The following is a 23,440-nucleotide window of genomic DNA, read 5'->3' as shown; positions in this document are numbered from 1 at the left end:
TTGTGTTGGGCAAGATGCAAAGTCGTGTGATCAAGTGGCAGGCGATCAGCGACAAGATGTGTGTATTGAGAATTAAAGGCCGGTTCTACAATTACTCCATCATCAATGTGCACTGCCCGCATGAAGGAAGACCCGATGGCGAAAAGGAAGCCTTCTACGCGCAGCTGGAGGACGTCTACGACGGCTGCTCGCAGCGGGACATCAAGATCGTCATCGGGGATATGAACGCTCAAATCGGAAGGGAAGACTTGTATAAACCGGTGATCGGACACGAAAGTCTGCACACCGAAACGAACAACAACGGCCAAAGATGTGTCAACTTTGCAGCTTCCCGAGGAATGGTAGACCGAAGTACATTTTTCCCCCGCAAGGACATCCACAAAGCCACTTGTAAATCACCTGACCAACAAACAACGAACCAAATTGACCATGTGCTAATCGAAGGACGATTTTTCTCGGACATCACCAACATACGCACCTACCGAGGTGCGGACATTGACTCGGACCACTACTTGGTGGCGGTTTGTATGCGCTCAAAATTGTCGACTGTCTACCCGTCACAACAGAGCCGATCCCCGCGGCTCAACATCAAGCAGCTACGGGATCCGCAAGCTGCCAAAGTCTACGCACAACAGCTTGAAGCGGCACTACCCGCGGCAGAGGAGCTCGGCGCAGCTTCTCTCGAGGATGGCTGGACCATGATCCGCACGGCCATTAGGGAATCCGCGACAACGACACTAGGAACAGAGGCGCCGAGTGGCAGAAACGAGTGGTATGATGGGGAATGCCAGGCAGCGGTGTCAGAGAAAAACCGGGTAAATTACCTGAGGGTAAGGACGAGAGTGAACCTGGTCAAATACAGACGGGCAAGGAACGATATGACCACGATCCTGAGACGTAAAAAGCGCCAGCAAGAGGATCGTGACCATGAAGAGCTAGAAGAGCTGTTCACTGCTAATGAGACGCGAAAGTTCTACGAAAAGGTTAACCAATCCCGTAAAGGCTATGTGCCGCGAGCCGACTTTTGCAAGGATATGGAAGGTAACCTCATCACGAACGACAGCGAGGTGGTCGACAGGTGGAAGCAGCACTTCGACGAACATCTGAATGGCGATGCAACAAACGGAAGCGGAACTGGAACGGACCCGGGAGTGCCAGCAGTAGATGACCGGGTATTAGCCCCCGATCTCCACGAAATTCAGCGGGAGATTGGGAGGCTGAAGAACAACAAAGCCACCGGCAAAGACGGCCTGCCGGGCGAGCTCTACAAACATGGTAAAGAAACGCTTGCTAGAGCACTACACTGGGTCATTTCCAAGATCTGGGAAGAGGAAAAACTGCCGGAAGAGTGGATGGAGGGAGTCGTCTGCCCCATCTATAAGAAGAGCGACAAGCTGGAGTGCTGCAATTATCGTGGCATTACGCTTGTCAACGCTGCATATAAAATACTCTCCCACCTTTAACAAGGAGGTTCGTGGGGCAGTACCAGGCGGGTTTCATGGGAGCCCGCGCAACCACGGACCAAATTTTTTCAATCCGACAGATTTTGCAAAAATGTCGTGAGTACAACGTGTCCACGCATCACATTTTTATCGACTTCAAGGCAGCCTATGATACAGTTGGTCGAGAACAGCTATGGCAGATCATGCACGAGAACGAGGATATCTTCCCGGATAAACTGACGTGGCTGATCAAGGCTACCATGAACCGTGTGATGTGTTACGTGCGTGTCTCGGGGATGCTCTCGAGTCCCTTCGAGTCATGCCGAGGATTGAGACAAGGTGATGGACTCTCTTGTTTGCTTTTTAACATCGCCCTCGAAGGTGTTATACGAAGAGCGGGCATCGACACGAGTGGTACGATTTTTACGAAACGGGTTCAGCTTAACGGCTTCGCTGATGACTTCGACATAATAGCACGAAACTTTGCGACGGTGGAGGAAACCTACACCAGACTGAAAGCGGAAGCTAAGCGCATTGGACTGCTGATCAATGAGTCGAAAACTAAGTATATGAAGGGAAGAGGCTCCAAGGAGAACAATGTCAGCCTCCCACCCCGGATCACCGTAGACGGCGATGAGCTTGAGGTGGTAGACGAGTTCGTGTACTTAGGATCGCTGACCGCTGACAACAACACCAGCAGGGAGATCCGGAGACGCATTCAAGCGGGAAATCGTGCCTACTTTGCACTTCGTAAGACAATGAGATCCAATCGAGTGCGCCGCAGTACAAAGTTGAAACTGTACAAAACACTAGTCAGACCGGTAGCCCTTTATGGGCAAGAGACGACAACACTGCTCTCAGAGGACCTCAACGCCCTTGGAGTTTTCGAACGGAAGGTGCTGCGAACCATCTACGGTGGAGTACAGACTGTAGACGGAGAATGGCGTAGACGCATGAACCATGAGCTGCACGCGCTGCTAGGAGAGATCCCCATTGCACATCTGATCAAAGTTAACAGCTTGATACAGCACGAGCCACCCCGGCTCTAGCCTGCTAGGTAAGGTAAAGTACATTGTTTGTGATTCAATAGAAATTGTTTTCATATTTTTTTCTGCAAATTGTTCAACAGAAATGGTTTGCAAATAAAAAGCGTTAGGTTCCTTGTTGTGAATATTTCAGGGGCTGTGATAAAGGGTCATATTATATGAAAAAACTCTTCTACGCATTTGTCCTTCTAATAATCTACTCGGAGTTATTTAAGTTTTAAGTTAGATCTGTCTTTGAGTCTTCCAAAAAGTGGTTTCAGACTCAATTTTAGATATTTCCGAGTTTTATTGCAAGACAATTTCAGTCTGATTCAAAAAAATTGTTTTTCTTGGCTTTCGATTCCGAAAATTAAAGAAATATAACAAACTCTCTCTGACCAGCCAACCTGTCACCTTTATCATTGCCAAAATTTAAAAAAAAAAAAACAATTCCTCTTCCTCCCACTGATCCCACTGGCCCACTTTTAGCTTCCCCTGACAATGACACATTGCGAGCAAAAATGACAGGCAAAAAAAAATCTCACACATCTGTGTTGTGTCTTCGTCTACGGCCACATAAATTGCTCATTCATGGACAAAAAGCTGACGAGCGCCAAGTGTCGGCCGAGTTGGAAGCCACATTTCCCGATCGCAACGTGGGTGGTCCTTCCGCAGGTCTCCGGTGAAATATCTCAAGCAAGCTACGACTCCATTCCGAAAACCCGAGCCCGAGGTGGGGAGCGGAGGAACTGCACACAGCTATCTGTCCAATTAGCATTCCGAACTCGGTCAGCCCGGACCAATTAATTGTTGTTTTGATTTAATAAACGATGGTTATTATTTTGAGTTCAATTAAAAGCTATGCCTCCATTCGCTTCGCGCCGTATTTACGTTGCTGATCGCCAAGATGCGGTGGGTGGACAAAGGAATCACATCTGCTGCCGACTGGCAGGCAGCCGGCAAGTCTGGTCTTGAAGTGTATATTTTTATCTAAATTTCTCGCATTACTCCCCCTCCCAACATCCTTCTTCCGTTGGTAAACCAACGTAAACGGCCGGACCCCGCTCGGGTCGGATTCGCCATCGTGGGTCGTCGCACGCAAACTGCCAAGCTGCTCGCTTCCAGAAGTTCAGATTATGAACAAGGAGATAAATCATTGGAAACCGTGCGAAGGCAAAACGGCTTCTGGCACTACCGGGAGACGGACGGGGGCCTGAATCAGAACATGTGCGAAACCGCACGCCCAGTTGGGACGCGGCGGCAACAGCCGAACCGACAATTATAATAAGTAGCGGAATCTGTGGGGAAAAAGTTTCGGACCACCCACCTTGAAAGCCGGAAAGCTGCGATCCTTTCATGCACTGGGTTAGCACTGGGCCAAAAGGTGCTAAAACTGGAAAATAAACAAAAGTGAGAAGTTCAATCAAGCAGAAGCAAATGTTTTAAACAGTTATTCGATTACGAATGACTTTTTCCCTATGAAAGGAACTTTAGATCGCTTTTCAAATCTACATAAATGCTTATTTTTCTCATTGTGTAAAGGCTTTATTTTGAAAAAAAAAAGAAATACAGAAAAAAAACATCTTTAGCACATTTTGTTGAACCATAAGACACTAATATCGTTTTTCACGCTGTGGGGTTACTTGGTACGTAAAAAATCCATTCAAAACGGTTTTAGTGTATTACTTATATACAATTATACAATGCATGTCTGAACCTAGCTTACTACTTCATATTGATCAATTGCAGTATATTCTCAATCCCTTGCCATCTGAGACAAAACTTAAAGAGAAATTTACAGAAAAGCAATATTAGGAACATTTTGATAAGATAGAATTTTGATGAAACCAAAAAATCGCACCGAAAACCTTGTAAAAAACTTTAGTTTTCAGTGATGTCTGCTAAATATCTTCAAAGAAGATCAAAGAGCATAATTGAATCAAACTGCGGATCGAGAATGAGGAATAAAACCTTATTGAGGCAGGTAAAAGGTGTATACTTGATTTTAAAAATTCACCCGACAATCAATTGATTTGATAAAAGAAATTATTCAAGACAATTCGCGTTAAGTTGAATTCCACCAATGTGCATCAAAATAGTGTGAACTTAAAAATTTGCGTAAATTCGTGTAAGAAAGCGACTTTTGCGTATTTTATGTAGGAGTAATGCAGACCTTAACATACTTTAACAGGTGAAAACTAAAAATTTGGATTTTTTTGGGGGTCACGTACTCCACAAAGAACACGCTCAGAGACAAATGCGAGCATGTATATGAAAGCTCTCTCTCTCTCCTCTTTACGTTATTTAATAATATTTTGTTTTGTTTATGATGTATTCCGCAAGCGTGTATACTTTCCTGTAAACTTCAATAATAATCCGCCAGGAAGGTAGTGAAAGACCGGCTGTGGACAGAAAAGGACTTTTCCTTTTTGTCTAAATCATGGTTCAAGCCTTGGCTATCTATCAAAATGTATACCAGAACGAATGTTTAAACAAATTTATGACTTCATTTCTTCCGAAACACCATATCGATGAAAAGTATGTGTTTTGGTCAGATGAAATATCCTCTCATTACAAGCTTTTTTGAACTACCACTCGACTCTATTTGTACCCCAAATACACAACTTAACGAATCAACCTCAGTGTCGTCCAATCTAGGATTTCTTTGGGATTTTATGTTCCTTGGTGATCGGTAGAATCAGTGGCGTAGCTATGGTTTGGTGGGCCTGGTGCGGTAATAAAAATGTGGGCCCCCAATGAAAATGACTGGGCAGTTTTTTCTTTCATGAATGGAATTGAGAGAAACAAAAAATTTAGTTTTTTATACTTATTTATTCCGTTTTCCGCAAAATCTAAAATAAGGTTAATTTAGATCGTGTTTCTTAATTGGCAAAATCACAAATTATATAGTCATGCGCGAACGCGGATTATTTCCTTCGCTCTGTTTTCTGTTAAAAACACAGCAACACAGATAGGGGCACTGTTCCATTATTCATCTCAGCCCATAATTATAAAACGAAAACTCAATTGAAAACAAGAAAAAAACGCATATTTTCTAACTAAACCAATCAACTAATCCATGGAATTGATTCTTATTAGTTCACTTAGATATCTCATGAAGTAAAATCCTCAAAAACTTACCTAAAATCTCTGAATTTGTTATTATAGTCGGGCATCTACACTGAAAAACTTATTTATTTCGATCATGAGCAATTCTTGCTGAAACCGTCCCACTGGTGATATGAGGTCTTTCAAAAAGGATATTTTTATGTCTAAATGATTAAAAGCAGCGAAAAAATGAGAAAACCACTTTGGTTAGTTCATATTGATGGACCCCTTGGGCACAAAACGGTTAAACAGTTTTTACAAAAATTGATTTTTGAGCAATTCTTGACCTTTTTATTGATTTATTTCTCTCAAATTTGTCATTGAACCCCCTGCAACCAACACATCGTTTTCAAGAGGAATGATAGAGCTTTCATTTGAAGTAGAAAAATAAATTGGCCGCCATCTTGGATCTCGCTGCCATCTTGGATTTCATCAGAAAAACGTGTTTTTGAGCAAGTTTGCAACCACCGATTTTGAATTTGACATCACCATTGGAAAGCTGAGGAAAAATGCTTTAAGACACATTCAAAATATTAGGTGAGCATTGAGTTTATCTTGTCATTCTGGTCACTTTTCAAAATAGAGCTTCAAACAGTTCAACGCATGACTCGCGTCCAATATTAAAGCAACGCAATATATTGAGCCTGTGGTGTGCGTATAATGTGGACAGTTAGTATTCCTAGTTCACAGGTAGTAAGTGCACCCACGCACCGTAATTTTTGAATAGCCTTTAATCAATTGGCTGAATTTCGTTAGGTAGCAAACGTACCCTTTTCGTCGATAAGAATTTGCTAGGGATAAAAAAAGTGATGATTCTACTCTTACTTTATTCACGCTGGCATACACAAATATTCTTCAGATTACTCGGGATATACCTGATTCATACTATACCTTGGTATACCATACCTAAGTTAAACTACTATCAAAGTTTAATGCATGAAAACAACAGTATTTAACAGTAGCAAAAACAACATCTAACATCAATTTGTTTAATTACTAAACACGCGAAAACTGTCCTCCGTACAGGGAACCAAACTTTGTTCTAGCAAAAAAATCGTAGAGAAGCTTAATCACAAATTACGTTACACTCAAAGAGGAGCGAGGGAGTGAAGAACTAAACTATGTGAATGCAGTGAAAAGGGATCAAACATACGTTTTTTTGCTTTACGTAATTTGTGAACAGACCCAAAGTCACACAGACATTGGGCTATCCACATTCCACGTGGACAACTTTGGGGAGGGGGGTCTGTGTGATGTCCACGGTCCATACAAAATTTTGAGAATTTATATGAGAAGTTGTGGGGGAGGCGAAGGGAGGGGGGGGGGTAACAAAATCCTTAAAAATCTGTCCACGTGGAACATGGATGGCCTCTAATATACACTACACACAGACACACACCACAGGCTTAGCATGATTTGATATTGGCCGCGAGTCATGCGTTGTACTGTTTAAAGGTCGATTTTGAAAAGTGACCAGAATGACAATGTAAACTCAATGCTCACCTAATGTTTTGGACGTATCTTAAAGCATTTTCTCTCAGCTTCCCAATGGTGATTTCAAATTCAAAATCGGTGGTTGCAAACTGGCTCAAAAATACGTTTTTTAGATGAAATCCAAGATGGCGGCCAATTTTTTTCTACATCAAATGAAAGCTCTATCATTCCTCTTGAAAACGATGTGTTGGTTGCAGGGGGTTCAATGACAAATTTGAGAGAAATATATCAATAAAAAGGTCAAGAATTGCTCAAAAATCAATTTTTGTAAAAACCGTTTAACCGATTTGTGCCCAAGGGGTCCATCAATATGAACTAACCATAGTGGTTTTCTCATTTTTTCGCTGCTTTTAATCATTTAGACATAAAAATATCCTTTTTGAAAGACCTCATATCACCAGTGGGACGGTTTCAGCGAGAACTGCTCTCATCTAACCAAGAAAACGAAATCTACCCATTGCTGTATAGGGCTACAACGGGATTCATTCAGCAGCCAACCAAAGTTTTTTTCGTCATTTGCGGACTACATTTTGTATTAATCACTAAACAAAATCACTCACTACACTAAGAATATATTAATTTTCAAAATGTTCACCTTAAATTTCCAAAAACTAGCTTTAAGTTTGAAGAATTCCGACATAATTGACATAAATCGACAGCACTGCAGTGGATACCTAGGCTACCAATTTGCGCGTAAACAACTACAGCGGATACCTAGGTAAGGGGCCGTTCCTAAACCACGTGGTCATATTTTAATCGCTTTTTATACCCCCCGTACCCCCCCCGTGGTCTTTCGTGGTCTTCTGGCAACCCCCACCCCCCTTTGCAACTTTAACCACGTGGTCTTTTCATTTGTCAAGTGCCATAAATTCTCTTAAATTTTTTACATTTTTATTATTAAATTTTCAGTACTTTCGATATTTCTAAAATGCAAAAGCTTCATTCTTGACTTGGTGGCAACAATAAATTATAAGTCAGGAAAAAAAGACCACGTGGTCATTTCGTTAACCTCCCCCCCCCACCCCCATGCGTGGTCTCTCGTGGATTTTTTGAAAAACCCCCCCGTCCCCCTCTTTATGACCACGTGGTTTAGGAACGGCCCCTAACCTACTACAACCGTTCTGCGATCGGAAAACATTGAACTTCGGCGTCAGTCGAATACAAATCATGTTAAAAATGAACATCGGTATCACGTTTACTCTGTCCGTGTGGATCACGAGGGCAGAGTGGCGAGCACAAATACATGAGGTTGAGTTCAGTTGGGCAAGTTGACCGGTTCGGTGTTCGCGAGATTTTGGGGCCCCTTTAAGTGGTGGGCCTGGTACGGACCGCACCAACTGCACCCCCCTAGCTACGCTACTGGGTAGAATCAACAGATGCTTTCGAAAAGTCGACGTGAAGGCCGTATTACGCTCTTGTTCCGGCATCGTAAGAAAGCTCCGTCGGAGAATTATTCATCTAGTGTCACTTTGGAAAAATTCCAAATTTGGTGTCGATTGGAATTCCCCCGCTCTGTGGTATCCCCCTGTTTATTGCAAAGTCACGCATTTTTTGTTCAAAATCTCTTTTTTCTTTTCCTTACAATTCATAGACGTATGATGTCCAAATAATACTGATAGATGATTTTTGAAGAAAATAAACCAAGGAATCCAGAAAAAATATAATTTTTGACCGGAAGTGTTGCCAGATAAATTATTTTTGTATCTGAATACTAAATTTACATTTTTCGGCAAATGCAGCCATTATTACTTTAAATTTTATAATTTCATGTTCCTTTGAAAATTTCAAATAAGAAACAATTATCATTCCGAGGTAATATGAGCCAATCTCGAGATATAAGTAGAATATTTCGTAATTAATTTTTCGAAAGAATGTTATATATCGAGATTGGCTCAGATTACCACGGGGTGATAAGTGTTTCTTACGTATCATTTTTCGATAAATACAATGAAATCATCAAATTAAAAATAAAATTAGCTGCATTTGCCGAAAAATGCAAATTTAGTTTTGAAAAACAAAAATATTCTATCTGGCAACACTTCCGGTCAAAGACAATATTTCTTCTGGAATCCTTGGTTTATTTATTGAACTATCACTCTTTTTCGGGTGTCTTACGTCTATAAATTTTAAAATGAATTAATTACGAAATTTCCAACTATTTTAGGCAAAATGTAATATCTCGAGATCGGCTCATATTACCTCGGGATGATAGTTGTTTCTTATGAGAAATTTTCCAATTTTCCAAAATAGCTGCATTTGCAGAAAAATGTAAATTTAGTTTTCAAATACGAGAATTATTTATCTGGCAACACTTCTGGTCAAAAGTTATATTTTTACTGGATTTCTTGGTTTATTTTCTTAAAAATCGTCTATCAGTATTTTTCCGACATCTCACAAATTACGTAACGCTAAAAATCCAGATTTCAGACCCCCTCCCCAACCTATGTAACGATAAGTAACGTTCAATATGACTCCACCCCTAACATTACGTAACGCTGAACCCCCAAAAATTTTTGGGTTTGAATGAATATTACAGTTACGTAACTGTTTCAACTATCCCCCCTCCCCCATATGTAACAATAAGTAACGCAAACTCAACCACTCTCCCCCCTTCAAGCGTCACGTAATTTGTGTACGATTCCTTAGCATTAAAAATATGTGTAATCATTTCAATAGCTGCTCAAAAATGAGTCGTGTTTCAACAAATTAAACCAATAGCACAAAATGGCATCTTTGACCATAGAAACTTCTACGCAGAGTTTCAACCAAACCAAATATGGTCGATTGAACTGGTTGCCGGTTCTTTTGTGGAATTGCACTGTGGTGACAAATATCGTTTTTACTATTTTATTAAAAAAGGATGGTCACTCACCGTAAAAAATGCTACCTTCGTTTTGGAAAATTTATTACGCTTCATTCAATATTTTAAAAATTTCTGATATTCTAATTATTACACCAAAAATTGATTAGGACATTAGTGCTCAAGATCTTTTTAGTTAAAAAACAATGCATGCTTTCAAAACGGTTTATGGCACGTCCGACTGTGCACTCACGTGTTCCCAGGCATAGAAACAAGCAAGCGATTTGTTGAGTACTACCAACTAAACCAAAAATACTTTATTCAGACCTCAACTTTTCATTAATCTACTATTGAAAAGATGTACATTTTCCACAGCGTGCCACTAACGTTTGCATTGAAAAAAAAAATGGATTTTTTTCCAATGGTATAAATAGAACTGAAACAGATAATTGAGCCGTTGAGAGCAAAAGTGGTACATGTGCCATTGAGTAAATTTTTCAGGAGAAGCGATAAACGGAAACACTCAAATAGTAAATTATTTTCAACAATTTTTCCCAACTTAACTGCACTAAATCATTGCTGGATAGGTTTCAAAAGACGGTACATGAGGGCATAACGAGTTCTGGTTGAGAAACATACACAAACTTCAATGGAAAACCATGTACCACTTTTGTTCTATGGGAAAAATAATGACAACCAGAAAACGTTGAGAGCAAAAGTGGTACATGTTCAGTCTAAGCATGAAGGATGCATTATAGCTCGCTAATCTTAGGACATAGAACATTCATGTCTTGTTATGTTATGTTATGTTATATTTACAAATTCCATCTGACAATTTTTGTCTTAATGAATGAAATTAACAACTAGAGACGATTAACAATAAATAATTAGCGAATCCGCAGGCGACGTAAAAAAGTGTTGATGGGTTCGTTGAAGTCGAACAGTTCTGCAACCTCGTTAAACCTCGTAGACATAAACCTAATTGCATCATGCTGGCCGTACCGACTATACCTTGCCTCCAAGTTCAAAAGCTGACGTCTCCGCAGATTCCTTTCTGGAGCGTAGAGATTCAATTCTGCGAGAATAGCGGGTGAATCGATTTCATTATTCAGGACCTTCGCAACAAAGATAATTTGTGCGTTAGATCTTCTTCTCTCCAACGTCTCAATCCCCAATAACATACAGCGGTGCTCATAGGGGGGGCAACCTCGTAGCGTCATGCCAAGGAAGATGCCTTAGTGCCATACGCACGAATTTTTTCTGAACAGCTTCCATGCGATCAATCCAGACCTTGTTGAACGGACACCAAGCGACAACCGCTGATTCGAGCATCGATCTTACCAGGGCGCAGTACAAAGCTTTCATGCACATTGGATCGCGGAATCCTTCGGCAATTCTGAAAATAAATCCTAGTTGCTTGTTGGCTCTTAAAATGACATCTTCGTAGTGTGCCCGGAATGTAAGCTGACTATCCAAAATTACGCCAAGATCTTTAACTTGGCTTACCCGCTGAAGAGCTTGCCCAGACAAGCTGTATGGAAAGCTAATTGATTGAAGCTTTCTGCTGAAGGTAATCACATGACATTTTTCTACACACAGGGTAAGAAGATTACGGTTGCTCCAATCACTGAAGGCATCAAGCAACTTTTGTAGTTCCAAACAGTCTTCGAGACAGGCTATAATCCGAAAGATTTTTACATCGTCTGCGAAAAGGAGTCGTGTACCTCGCGGTAAAATTGTAGCAACGTCGTTAATAAACAGTGAGAATAAAAGTGGACCCAGGTTGCTCCCTTGCGGCACTCCAGAAGACGTTGTAAATGGCTCGGAATGTGACGACCCAAGACTGACACATACAACTCTGCCGGTCAGGTACGAATGAAACCATTTCACGAGCATCGCGGAGAGCCCCAGTTTATCCAGCTTTCGTAGAAGGATGTCATGATTAACACGATCGAACGCAGCCTTGAAGTCCGTGTACACAGCATCCACTTGCATTCTCGCGTCCATTGAGCGAGAACACAACGAAGAGAACTGCGACAGATTAGTTGTGACGGATCTCTTAGGATAAAAACCATGTTGGTCACTAGAAATATAGTTTTTGCACGATGAAAACAGCACTGATCTGACGACTATTTCGAAAACTTTGGAACAAGCACATAATGATGTAATTCCTCGGTAATTAGCTATGTTGCACTTGTCCCCTTTTTTGTGTATCGGTGTGAGCAATGAATTTTTCCAACTAGTAGGAAACAATCCTTGCTGCAGAGAAAGATTAAACATCTTTACAAGAGGCGCCACCAGGTTGTTAGAGCAGTTTTTCAACAATGATGGCGGGATCCCGTCTGGCCCAGGACAAGTGGAATGTTTTAGCTCTCGAATTGCCCTCAAAACGTGCGCTTCTGTCACTTGGAAAACTCCACAATCGAAACTCTCCTGCGTAGTATCGCGTATTGCAGCATCAATCTGATCTGGCGTAGCAACTGAAGACGAAAAAGCGGCTTTAAAATGCTCAGCAAATAATTCGCATTTAGAATAAGCTGTGCTAGCAGACAAATCACCGAGGAACATGGAAGCTGGTAATCCATTTTCCTTTCGTTTAGACCGAACAAAAGACCAGAACTTTTTTGGATGTCGACGTAAGCTTTTTTGATTTCGCTCAATGTAACGAGAGTACAGGAATTGATTGTAAAATTTGTATGTGTTGCTTGCGAGACATGATTGTTTTATATCCTAAGATCTACGACTTACAATTCATCTATCATGCACAGACTGGACGGACATGTACCACTTTTGCTCTCAACGAAATGGTGATTATGTTATTTGCCAAAAATTGTTTTGGCTATAACTTTGGTTTAGGTTATCAGATCTCGGTTGTTCTTGGATATTCTAGTACGTTATTGCGTTTTGGATCAATTCATGCAAAAAAACCAAGAAGTGTAAAAATGGCACATGTACCAGTTTTGCTCTCAACGGGTCAATTGAGTTTGATACAGTACCCATGGAATGTAATTATATAAGATTACTTGCAAAAAAATCAATGTTCTTGCAATTGGCCTTCCGACAGTTAACCGGAACATTCGTGGAGGCATGTTTTTGAGTTCTTTCTTCGTTTTATTTATCACTTCCTTCTCAGTTTTCACCACAAAAATGTTAGAGTAGATCATACGTTCCTGGTTTGCGAAAAAACTCTCGATGGGAGCCGCACCATTTTCTTCAACGATCGCTTCGAGTGGTGGGCCGACGCAAGATCGGGCCAGAACACCGCATTTTCGCCCTTATGGTATTTTTTGATGAAAGAGCGAATCTCATGGTAGGCACTTCGTACTAAAAAATGCCCCGTTCATGGTCAGTTCAGAGCAAAAGAAGAGCGCCTTTGATATCCCCTTCTCACTGAATGTCAGCCACAGTAATACCTTCTTGGGAAACTTGGTGTGTGAAATGAACTTTACCTTGGAGCTCTCTTCTTTCGTGGGGGAAGTCAAGTACGAAGTGCCCTGTCGTTCATCGTCACCGCTACACAGGGATTCGCCGGAAAAATTGACTTGAATAATTCAGCAGTTGCCGCTGTGTCATTGGCTGCAGCTTTGAGACAAGTGGACGAGACTGCCGCTTCCTGATATGTGGGTATTAGAGTGCCAATGAGATGTATGAAAAAAAATTGTTCTTCGAATATCGTTTAGCGGTAGGGCTCAAAAGTTTCGTCTCCTCGAAAAAAGACCCCATGCAAAATTTCAGCTTGTTCAGACATCGGGAACACCTGCCTCAAAGCGTTCAAAGCTTCACGAAAAATATCTATGAAAAAAGGCACAGGTAGAGTTCTAAGTTATTCAGTTTTCATAACAGCAAACCAAACCAACCTGTTCGGGGACATCCTTTCTTAAATGGACTCGTTTTGATGATGAGTTCAAGATTTTTCAGAGTTTTAAGCATAGAATTGGATGTAACACTGTCAAAAACTCCCTCAATGTCTGGAAAACTCCTAGATGAGTTTTGAAAATACTATTTTCAACGTATTACTAGAATGATATCACATATCAAAAGGATGGAAAATAGTGATTAAATTCTAAATATAAAATTTACTTGACCGCAGATACGTATTTCGAAATACGACCTGTAGATAAGATTGCTTCTGTTAAAAGATTTCTTCGACATGGTGGACACCACGGTGTGAAAGTGGGTAGGAATGGATTTTCCCCTATATTGGGCTGGTCTGGTCATATTTCATGAAGAGGTCGTTTCGACAAAACTTTATAATGAATGTTTCGATCGATATTTTTTTTTCAAACATTTCAGAAGAAATGGGAAATTTTATAGAGTCTCAACAACATTTCTACTAAAGTAATCACCATGTCTCTTGCGAAGTAGATTTGAAAATTCTTAGACTTAGTTGAAACTGTGCAATCGCTCTTCTAACTCAGAGGATTTTTTTTGTAAGCCTTTCAGGTCATTTTAAAAGCATTCACTCCTTCTGTATGATATCTGTTTCGAGATCTTCTGCAATTTTACGTAGTTTCTGCTAACCTCCAGGACGAACCTCGTTCTGATTAAGAATTCATTATAAGTTAAGGTCTTCAGGTAATTATATAATATGTACATTAAGTCACTTTATTCCACCAAGATGTGAGAAATAAAAGCTTAGACTTTTCAATCATCGTTCTGTGACTGTTTCTAACAATCTCAAACAAATTCTCTTCTAACATTTTTGTACCCAACGCTGAAGACCACCCGTAAAAACATCATTAGAAGTGTTCTTTGATTTGATTTTATGCAAAGTCAGTACAACATGTGTGCTACACATATCCCCGCGGCTGACGAACGCACGATTTCCGTCGAATTCTAGCGAAATGAAAAGCCCTCATCTCCCCTGCAGCAGGGCAACATAACTGGAAATAATAATCGTGCATAATTAATTCATCTCGTCCACTGTTCCTTTTTTTCATTTTCTCCACTTCTTCATGGGGGCTCGCAGGCGGTGATCTATTGGAAATTTCAAGTGCCATCTCGTACCCTTCATTCACACTCCGGGCGCGCTGTTGTTGTTCTTTGTTGTAACTCTTCTGTTACTCCTTTGTCCACGCTCAAGTGATCTAAAGTAGACGGACGGACGGAATGAGATCGACGTCAGGGTTGCCGGGAGGTTTGATAACCTATAAAGCCTCACCGAATCGTAGTAGGTTTCGGATAGCCCGAATTGCTGGTCACTCTAGCTAGGGAGTAGATCACGGGTTGCGATCTCAACCCGCCGTGTGTAGGCCCGAGCCATTATTGCGTGCGTTTGTTTGCTTTTCGCTGTGTTGTATTGTTGGATGGAAACGAACAGAACATGTTATTCTAGCAGGAAACATACACATGTAGCGGAATTGTTTCCAATGTTCGAGTGATTTGCTCTTGAAGGGTTTTGTGGAGGCTACACTCTAAATGGGTTTGGTGGAGATCAGTGGGTTTAGTGTAAGATTGGCTCTGGAGAGTCAGGAGAAAAAAGTAAAGAATACAGAGTGAACAGTTAGAAGTAAAGAGTCAGGAGTAAAAAGGCGGGAATAAAGAGTCTGGTGTAAGGAGTGAACAGTAAAAAGCAAAGAGAAAATAACCCTTTCAATTGTACGATTCGCATTCAGTGTGTATTTTCCAGATCCTCGTTGAATCAATAACTGGCATATCAAACATGTATTACATCAAGTCAATTGCCTCAAACAAAATCCCTTTGAAAGGCTAAACCCACCTGATTGGAAGTCAGAAGACCAAGCATCGAGCTTGCGGTTGTTGGGCAAATAGAATTCCGGGCGAATAAACATGGGAGCAAACAACAATGTGCCACAGGCTTCAAGGCAACGATCAACATGCGTTGAAACGTACACAGGCAAAAGTAAAGAAACATTCCAGCATTCGGGGTTTCTCCTGTAACAGTCATTCATTCGTGAGCTCGAAATCTGTTATTGTTGTTGTGTTGTGTTGTGTGAGCTAAAGCAAATAAGACGTTATAGAGGAGGCGAAACAAATTGGACTCTATTTGAGACATGATCTTCAACAATTGAACAAAACGATAAGTACCCTCATATTCTATTCCCGCCTCAAGGACCGATTCTGGGTAGATGCACTTTGATCGACGTTCCCCTCGAGAGTATGTGTACTTTGGAGTTTCGTTTTCTCTCTCTCTTTTGGGATCTGTTTGAATTTTAAATTGAGTGTGATTTAGTTGGCGCTTCAATGGCGCCAAGTTGAAGAAATGCCTGCGCGCCCCTTAAACGTGGCAGTGGCAAGCTCCACACTGTGCACCGGCTAGCGTCGTTGGTGGTCCGGTAGTTCTCATTACCCTAAAAGCTTCTCATTACGACCGGTCGTTGGTGGTACCGCAAAGAGGAATGGTTATGATGCGTGCTACGGAAGCATGGTGCATATGACGATTGAACGTAAATTTACGGTGATTTTCCTTTCTGCTTCTCTATTTGCTCTCGCCAGGTCCCCGAACGCGTAAACCAAAGAAGAGTCCCAGCGAGAAGGCGTCGACTGGTAGCAGCGGAACCAGCAGTGGCACCAGCGGAACCGGAGCTCTAGCGGACGATAAGCGACCGCGGACGGCCTTCAGTGGACCTCAGCTAGCGAGACTAAAAGTGAGTTTCACGGTTTTTTGACCGTTAATTTTAGATCTGATGACAGAATCGTCTCTGAATATTTCTAATTTCGTTTTGTGTTTCTCATTCCAGCATGAATTTGCCGAAAATCGCTACCTAACCGAAAGACGCCGCCAGGCACTCAGTGCCGAACTGGGTCTCAACGAGGCTCAGATCAAAATCTGGTTCCAGAACAAGCGTGCGAAAATCAAAAAATCATCTGGCCAAAAGAATCCCTTGGCACTGCAGCTGATGGCTCAGGGCTTGTACAATCATTCGACGGTGCCACTGACCCGGGAGGAGGAAGAACTGCAGGAGATGCAAGCGGCGGCGGCCGCAGCCGCAGAATCCCGCACCGGTTCAGCAGCGGGCGTCGTTTAGCGATAGTTTACTAGTAAAATTTCTTAAATCATTTTTGAACTAATACTTGAAAACAGCAAAATTATGCGAACTTTTAACAATCCAAACAGACCAGCAAATCATCTTGAAGTTTTTTTATTTTTCATCAACAAACCAATCGAAGCTGGATTATTTGTTCGAAATTGGGAATAGAAAAGTAATATAAAATCTGTGATACTATATTGTTAAATCACTCACAATAGAAAACAAGTGTAAAGTATTCAGTAGCGATCTAGTACTAAGCGCTGTTGTTTTATCATATTCGTTTGCTAACTGACCTAGATTCATTTTGGGTCGACTAACTTCCGATAACCACAGTACAGAACACACTCATACAAGCGAACTGAATTGTTTTTAAGCAGAATCCTATATCCTATTTCTTGAGCGTTCAATTCGAAGTTAGTCATACGAAAACTGTCAGAGGAAGAAGCAGAAGAAGTGAAGCAGTTACAGTAGATAAATAAATTTGTAAATTATTGTGTATATAGACTGGAATAAACCATAAACCAGCACATTAAGAACCACTCACAGACCGCTCTTGTTTGGGGGTTAGCAATAATTGAAACTATTTATTTCGTTTAGCTCGCAGTTCTGAGCACAAGGAGAGAATTGCAAATAAACCGCTTATTAAGATTGAAATATGTGCAGTAATTATTCGTTTTTTTTCTGGTGCAATAATACTATCCGAAAGTTCTTTGGGAGAAACAGTTTAGGTTTATCTCTCAATCATGTTGATTTTTCAGGTAAGTAGTCGAAATTAAAAGAGGGTGGTCGAATTCTCAGGGCCCATTACTAGTAGATAAAAGTAATAGAAATTTTTTTGTAGTTGCAATGTGAAAAATCATTCTCGAGTGTGCGAACAATTTGTCGTTTTGTAATTTTAATCTGTTGGTCAGGCTTGTTGTTCTCCTCATTATGAGAAAGAAGTAGAGTGAATATTCACCGCTCACTTCTCGTCCTGCATGAGTGCTGCGTGTAGCAATTCAATGCAACACACTTTTTTCTTCTGCTTTGTTCTGTAGTGTTTCTGTTGCTCGTAGAAAAAGATAATACACTTGCTATTTACACCACAGCTGAGCGAAACAAAAGTGGTGAATCACTCAAGTGAGAATCAGGCTTTGTTTTGCCCATCTTCGTCTTAAGAAGTTTTCTTGTTAAGATTTTTCTTCCCTGTTAACAACTGCGAGCTTACATTCAATGTGCATCACACCCAGAGCTTTGAAAAATCCTTTTCTAAAAAGACGCTTGAACGTTTTCTCGTTCAGTTACATGCTTTCCTTTTTGTGCGATCCTTCGCTCATTTTCAACTTGTATCTGCAGCATGTTCAATTTCAAAGAACGGTTTAAAGCAGAGCGAATGTGGAACGAGCTGCGGGCAACGTTTGCTTCCGCAAAAGGACCGCCGCTTTGTCTTTCATGTCCGTCATAAAATCGTCTGCCGGCATTCACATACCACTTTTCGTTTGCGTTCATGATCGACCGAAAAAACAGTCAATCAGTCTTCAACATTCACGAATATGCAACGGGCTGCGTGCGTTGTTTCCGCAAAAAGAGCACGGCCTCGGTATTCAAGGCCGTTCGAGAAACTTCGTACAATGTTCTGTCTGCATTACCATTCCGTTTTTCGTTTATGTTCATGATCGACCGAAAAAACAGTCAATCAGTCTAAAGCATTCTTACGTTTGAGGCGTAGCGAGAGAATTCCGAAATGATGCTTAACATTCGCATTGTTGTCAAAATTACGATTTGTGGTTGGAATAAGTTTTAAATATATATATATATATATATATTTCAAATAAACAGCTCGCAACGTTTGTATCCGTTGTTTTTTCATAGAGTGAAAGTGGCACATGCTACATGGCCGTCGTATCCAAATTCAATTACGTTTTAATACAAAATTCCAATTCTTTTAATCGACTCGTTTTGTTGCATGCTCTGCACTGCATTAGTACAGTTGATTCTATGAAATTCAATAATCAAAGTAAATTGATTAATAGCATTTAAAGAAAAATCAACCACTCGTGCTCGCAACAACACAAATTGGTAGGTATATACCGTAAAACGGGGTAACATTGATCAGTTTTTTCACTTTTTCGTAAGTACGCTGGGGTCTTTTTTTACGCGGTTTTTTTATGTGGTTTTTTTATACGCGATTTCTACAATAACGCGGATTATTTAAATGCGGATTTTTGACATAACGCGGATTACACTGTGCTACAAATGAAAAAAACATGCAAGAACTTCTGAAGTGACCTAGTGTAGGTTATAGGTCTTGTTGAGTGTAACATACTATTTATCACATATAGGTAAAATTTGAAAAAAAAAATATAAATCATCTTATTTTATTATTTATGAATCATCTTATTTATTTTAAAACTATTCATCACATATAGGTAAACTCTTTAAACATATTTATATTTTTCAAAGTTTTTATTTTTCGCCTATCCAAAACAACCAAAATATAAAAAATTGGTTGGAAAATAACCGAATTAAACATAAAAATGTAAGCTAAGGTAAAAAGCAGGGTTTTGACCATAACTTATAATTTTTGGGTTTTTTTTTTAAACTTAAAGTAAACGCGCAAGTAACACATGACTTAAACTATAACCTGTTATATACTGATAGTTTAGTTATTTAAATTAAGCATGTAAAAATAACAAATTGTACTAAAACCAATCGATGCGAGAGACTTCTCTCTCTCGATAAATGATGGCATGAAAAGACCGAATATAAGAGCTTTCTGATTTGAGCCGTGAACGAGTACGTACGGAGACAATTAAGAAGATTAAATCTAAAGATAGTTTTTAATAACTGATTGAAGAAGACCCGACTTATATGTACTAAGTAAAAGCCTATATTGGCTGATTAATTAGATCATTGATCTAATATAACCCACACTAAGTCACATCAAAAGTTCTTGCATTTTTTTATCATTTGTTGCTTCGTGAAATAATTGTGCGATAGAAGCCAAAAATACTGGTTTTCTAAAAAAATATATATATATATATAACTTAGCCAAATATCAACCGATTTTCACCAAAATACTTTCATTTGATTCGGAATTGAATATACTTTCAAAGTTATGGTATATTTGTGGTATGTTTCTTAAAAAAATGGCAAATTTCAAATTAAGTCGAAAAACTGCGTGAAAAAATCTAAAATCCTATATTTAAACTCAAATAACTCAACATGTTTTATTGATATTAGTAAAAACTTGTATATATTTTGAAAGCTCTATTTATCCCCTTTCTAAAACTGCTTAATCATAAAAAATCGGTTGATAAATGACTGAGTTAAAAAATATTATATGCGCTGAGGTCCAAAAATCCGCATTTTGACCCTAACTTCTGATTTTGAGGGTGTTTGTAAAATTTCTAGTATAAGCGAATGTTATACTCAACAAGACCTACAACCTACACTAGGTCACTTCAGAAGTTCTAAATCGCTGTAGCACAGTGACGATTATTTTTACGCGAAATAAGTTCAGTATAAGTAAATCCAATAAAGTAAAAATTAATCGTATGGTTCATGACAATAAGATATTCTGTTTTATTAATCTTAATAATGCATATTTTTAATATATTTGCTGTAATTATCTAAAAATAGGCAATTCCCGTTGATTCGGGAAGAAAAAACAAAAATACATTAATAATTTTACAACGATACGAGTCAGGGTCGTTGCGATTTACTTCCGTTTAAGAAACTAAGCTAAACATGTAGCAAAATTATTATAAAAAAGTTATTGTCATGTTCTTCAATGAATTTTCGTTTTAGAAGTACTGAAAACTTATTTTGTGTGTTTCGTTACCATTTTTATATCATTTTTCAAGTTTAGATTTACTTACGTGCCATTATTTTTAATCGGATCTTATTCTTGAATGGAGTTTTTTAAGCAATTTTTTAAAATTACGCGGTTTTTTATACGCGGATTTTTTCAACGCGGTACAACCAACCGCGTAAAAAATGACCCCTGTGTATTTATATATTTTACAACTGAAATTATAGTTTTCATATTTTTAGTACCAGTATTGGCATCCTTTGAACTTGAGAAGTTAGTTTTTAAAGCCCTTCGAAAATCTTGAACATTAAAATATTTATTTTTTTTTATTCTCGCTTATTTTCCGTCGGTCTAGTTCCGCCACTGTTGTGCCCAATCACCGACGCCCAGGGAGGCGACTCCACACCCAGGACCCTAACTCACGACCCGTTTATTAACGGACCGGCGCCAACGGCTTTACTTCCTCATGCGATGGAAGGCGTGATCCCAGAGATTTTTCGCCTCAGAAAATCTCCCGGTGTCGGCTAGGATTGAATCTAGACCAGTTGGGTTGGTTGTGAGTGGATCACGCAACCTCACAACCATCGACACCTATGTCGGCGGTGGGATTAAAACCCAGGCGTCGAGCGTGGTTGACGGAGACGTTACCAACCACACTAGGCCCCCGCCCCCATTAAAATATTTGTTTTTCGTCGTTGTTTCCTTATTTGGGGTATTTTTGATCGGTGTCAATTTTGAATTGTTTTGAAACTTGTTTGAACTAAAATGTTAGATATTGCTTTGATAACATGTTTAGAGACGCTTTCCGGATTGACATCACGTTCTCCTTGACTGCTCTCATTACGGAGGATAGTTCTGTCCTTGCACCTAGCCGCGGCCTACTGCGAGTCATTTTTATGCCATATGTAATTTCACCTTTCGATGATGAAAAACGTAAACGTTGCGAAATGTGCCAGAAGTATTTTGTAAGTCAGCTCTAGCCTCTTACGTTCTATGCTCTAGCCAAGACAACATCCTGGCGTAGACCAGGATGATGTCTGGTTAGAGCATAAAACTGAACTTTCTCAACATATATAAATTAATTAATTATAAATGTAATAAATTTCCATAAATTTTTTTCTAGTTGATTGAGAAAATTAGATAACGGATTTGGAAAACATGTCAATGAATACGAAATGTTTAATATTCGACTAGTATAACGTGCTTTTTTGGCACTTACTGAGAGTAAGAAATACAATGATCAAATTGATTTTAAAATTTCAAAACAATAAAAAATTTCAAACAATTCAATATTGTTCAGATCTCGAATGACACAAGACTAAGATGCTTTACTCAAATTTAGCAAAAGTAATCACGGGGCAGTTTTATTTCAACTATTCATGAGAAGAGTAAAACTGATCAATGTTACCCCGCTGATCAATGATACCCCGTTTTACGGTACAAAATATTGATTAGAAAATATGATTTCTTTTACACCTTCACGAAAGACTGTGAGGCTAAAAACATACTGGCGCGGCCTGCGCTGCGTAGGCGGTTCGCCCTACCGTGGGTTAATGTACAGCCTTAAGTATACCTGTACATTAAACTGCGGTAGGGCGAGCCGCTTTCGCAGCGCAGGATACGCTACAACCACAGTCGAGTCACAAAAAAAAAATCAAAAGGCCATCCACCTCAGATGCAAAGCACACAATTAGGAAATAGCAAATCACATGTGTTAATTGCCGCGTATACCTGTACATTAAACTGCGGTAGGGCGAGCCGCTTTCGCAGCGCAGGATACGCTACAACCACAGTCGAGTCACAAAAAAAATCAAAAGGCCATCCACCTCAGATGCAAAGCACACAATTAGGAAATAGCAAATCACATGTGTTAATTGCCGCGCTAGCGACCAAGTTATTTCATTCTTAACTTCCCGCCTTCGGTGCCGTCTTCGCTGGCCCGCAACTCAGCGAAGCTGTAGAAATGGTACCAACTGCCCTATTCACTTTGTGCCTTGAGCGTATACATAATGAATGATTGAACGAAACAAACGAGCGCTGCCATAGCGAATGACCGCCACCTAGGAACTAAAAAAATGTTCAATTCCACTTTGATTGCTCTTTCTCCGGGCGATCGCTGTACTATGCCGAGCAGACAAGTTGACTGCGGAAAGCGATCGCATTCGTGTTTTAACAGTCAACTTGCGATCCTTTACAAAGCACTGATCACACCATCTGCTGTAGAGAGAGCGCAGAATAATAGTTTCTCTGACAAAAAAACGCTCCTAATTTGACAGAGCAAAAATCCAGTGAAACTCTTGTAAATTGCTCATCCGCGCACGCAAGAAAAATGAAATAAATTGCTCGGCAACCAACTGAGCATTGCGTTACCATTCTCATCGCTCTGGGGTGCGGCAAAAACAGTATACAGTCAGGTTTTTTTTTTACGCGGGAAATACGTACCTCGTAAAAAAACCGCGTTAATTCGAAAATCCGCGTAAAAAACCGCGCTAATTCAAAAATCCGCGTGAAAAAAACCGCGTTAATTCAAAAATCCGCGTAAAAAAACACGTTTTTTTGAAAATCCGCGTAAAGTAGTCCAGCAAGAAGGGCTTTAGAAAAAAAACCCTAAACGCTCTAGAACCAGTATTTAAAATTGTCCTCTTTGACGGTTATTCCGGATCTTTCGGTGGGCGGAGTGTATTTTTTGGACTAAGTCTTTTACTAGATAAACACTTAAACGTTCTGATTCCAAATTAATTCAAAAATGCGCGTAAAAAAAACCGCGTTAATTAAAAAATCCGCGT

At 40.0% G+C, this 23,440-nt stretch overlaps 1 protein-coding gene across 3 annotated transcripts in view; it reads left to right on the top strand.

The window, feature by feature from the left end:
- Nucleotides 1-17,516, top strand: part of LOC129726578 (homeobox protein E60) — a 183,100-nt gene extending 165,584 nt beyond the window's left edge. For 2 of the 3 annotated variants that reach the window (XM_055683451.1, XM_055683452.1), the window contains exons 3-4: nucleotides 16,326-16,477; nucleotides 16,571-17,516. In XM_055683451.1, the coding sequence (XP_055539426.1) occupies nucleotides 16,326-16,477; nucleotides 16,571-16,858 (440 nt within the window). In that variant the 3' untranslated portion in view covers nucleotides 16,859-17,516. Of the gene's footprint in view, nucleotides 1-16,325; nucleotides 16,478-16,570 lie in introns of those variants that run through there. The other variant, XM_055683450.1, reaches the window with a different exon arrangement.
- The last annotated feature ends 5,924 nt before the right edge of the window (nucleotides 17,517-23,440 follow it).

This window comes from Wyeomyia smithii, chromosome 3 (genome assembly GCF_029784165.1).
Source record: "Wyeomyia smithii strain HCP4-BCI-WySm-NY-G18 chromosome 3, ASM2978416v1, whole genome shotgun sequence".
Taxonomy (NCBI): Eukaryota; Metazoa; Arthropoda; class Insecta; order Diptera; family Culicidae; genus Wyeomyia; species Wyeomyia smithii.
The sequence above is the reverse complement of the archived record's forward strand: the minus strand, read 5'-3'. Positions and strand labels throughout refer to the sequence as shown.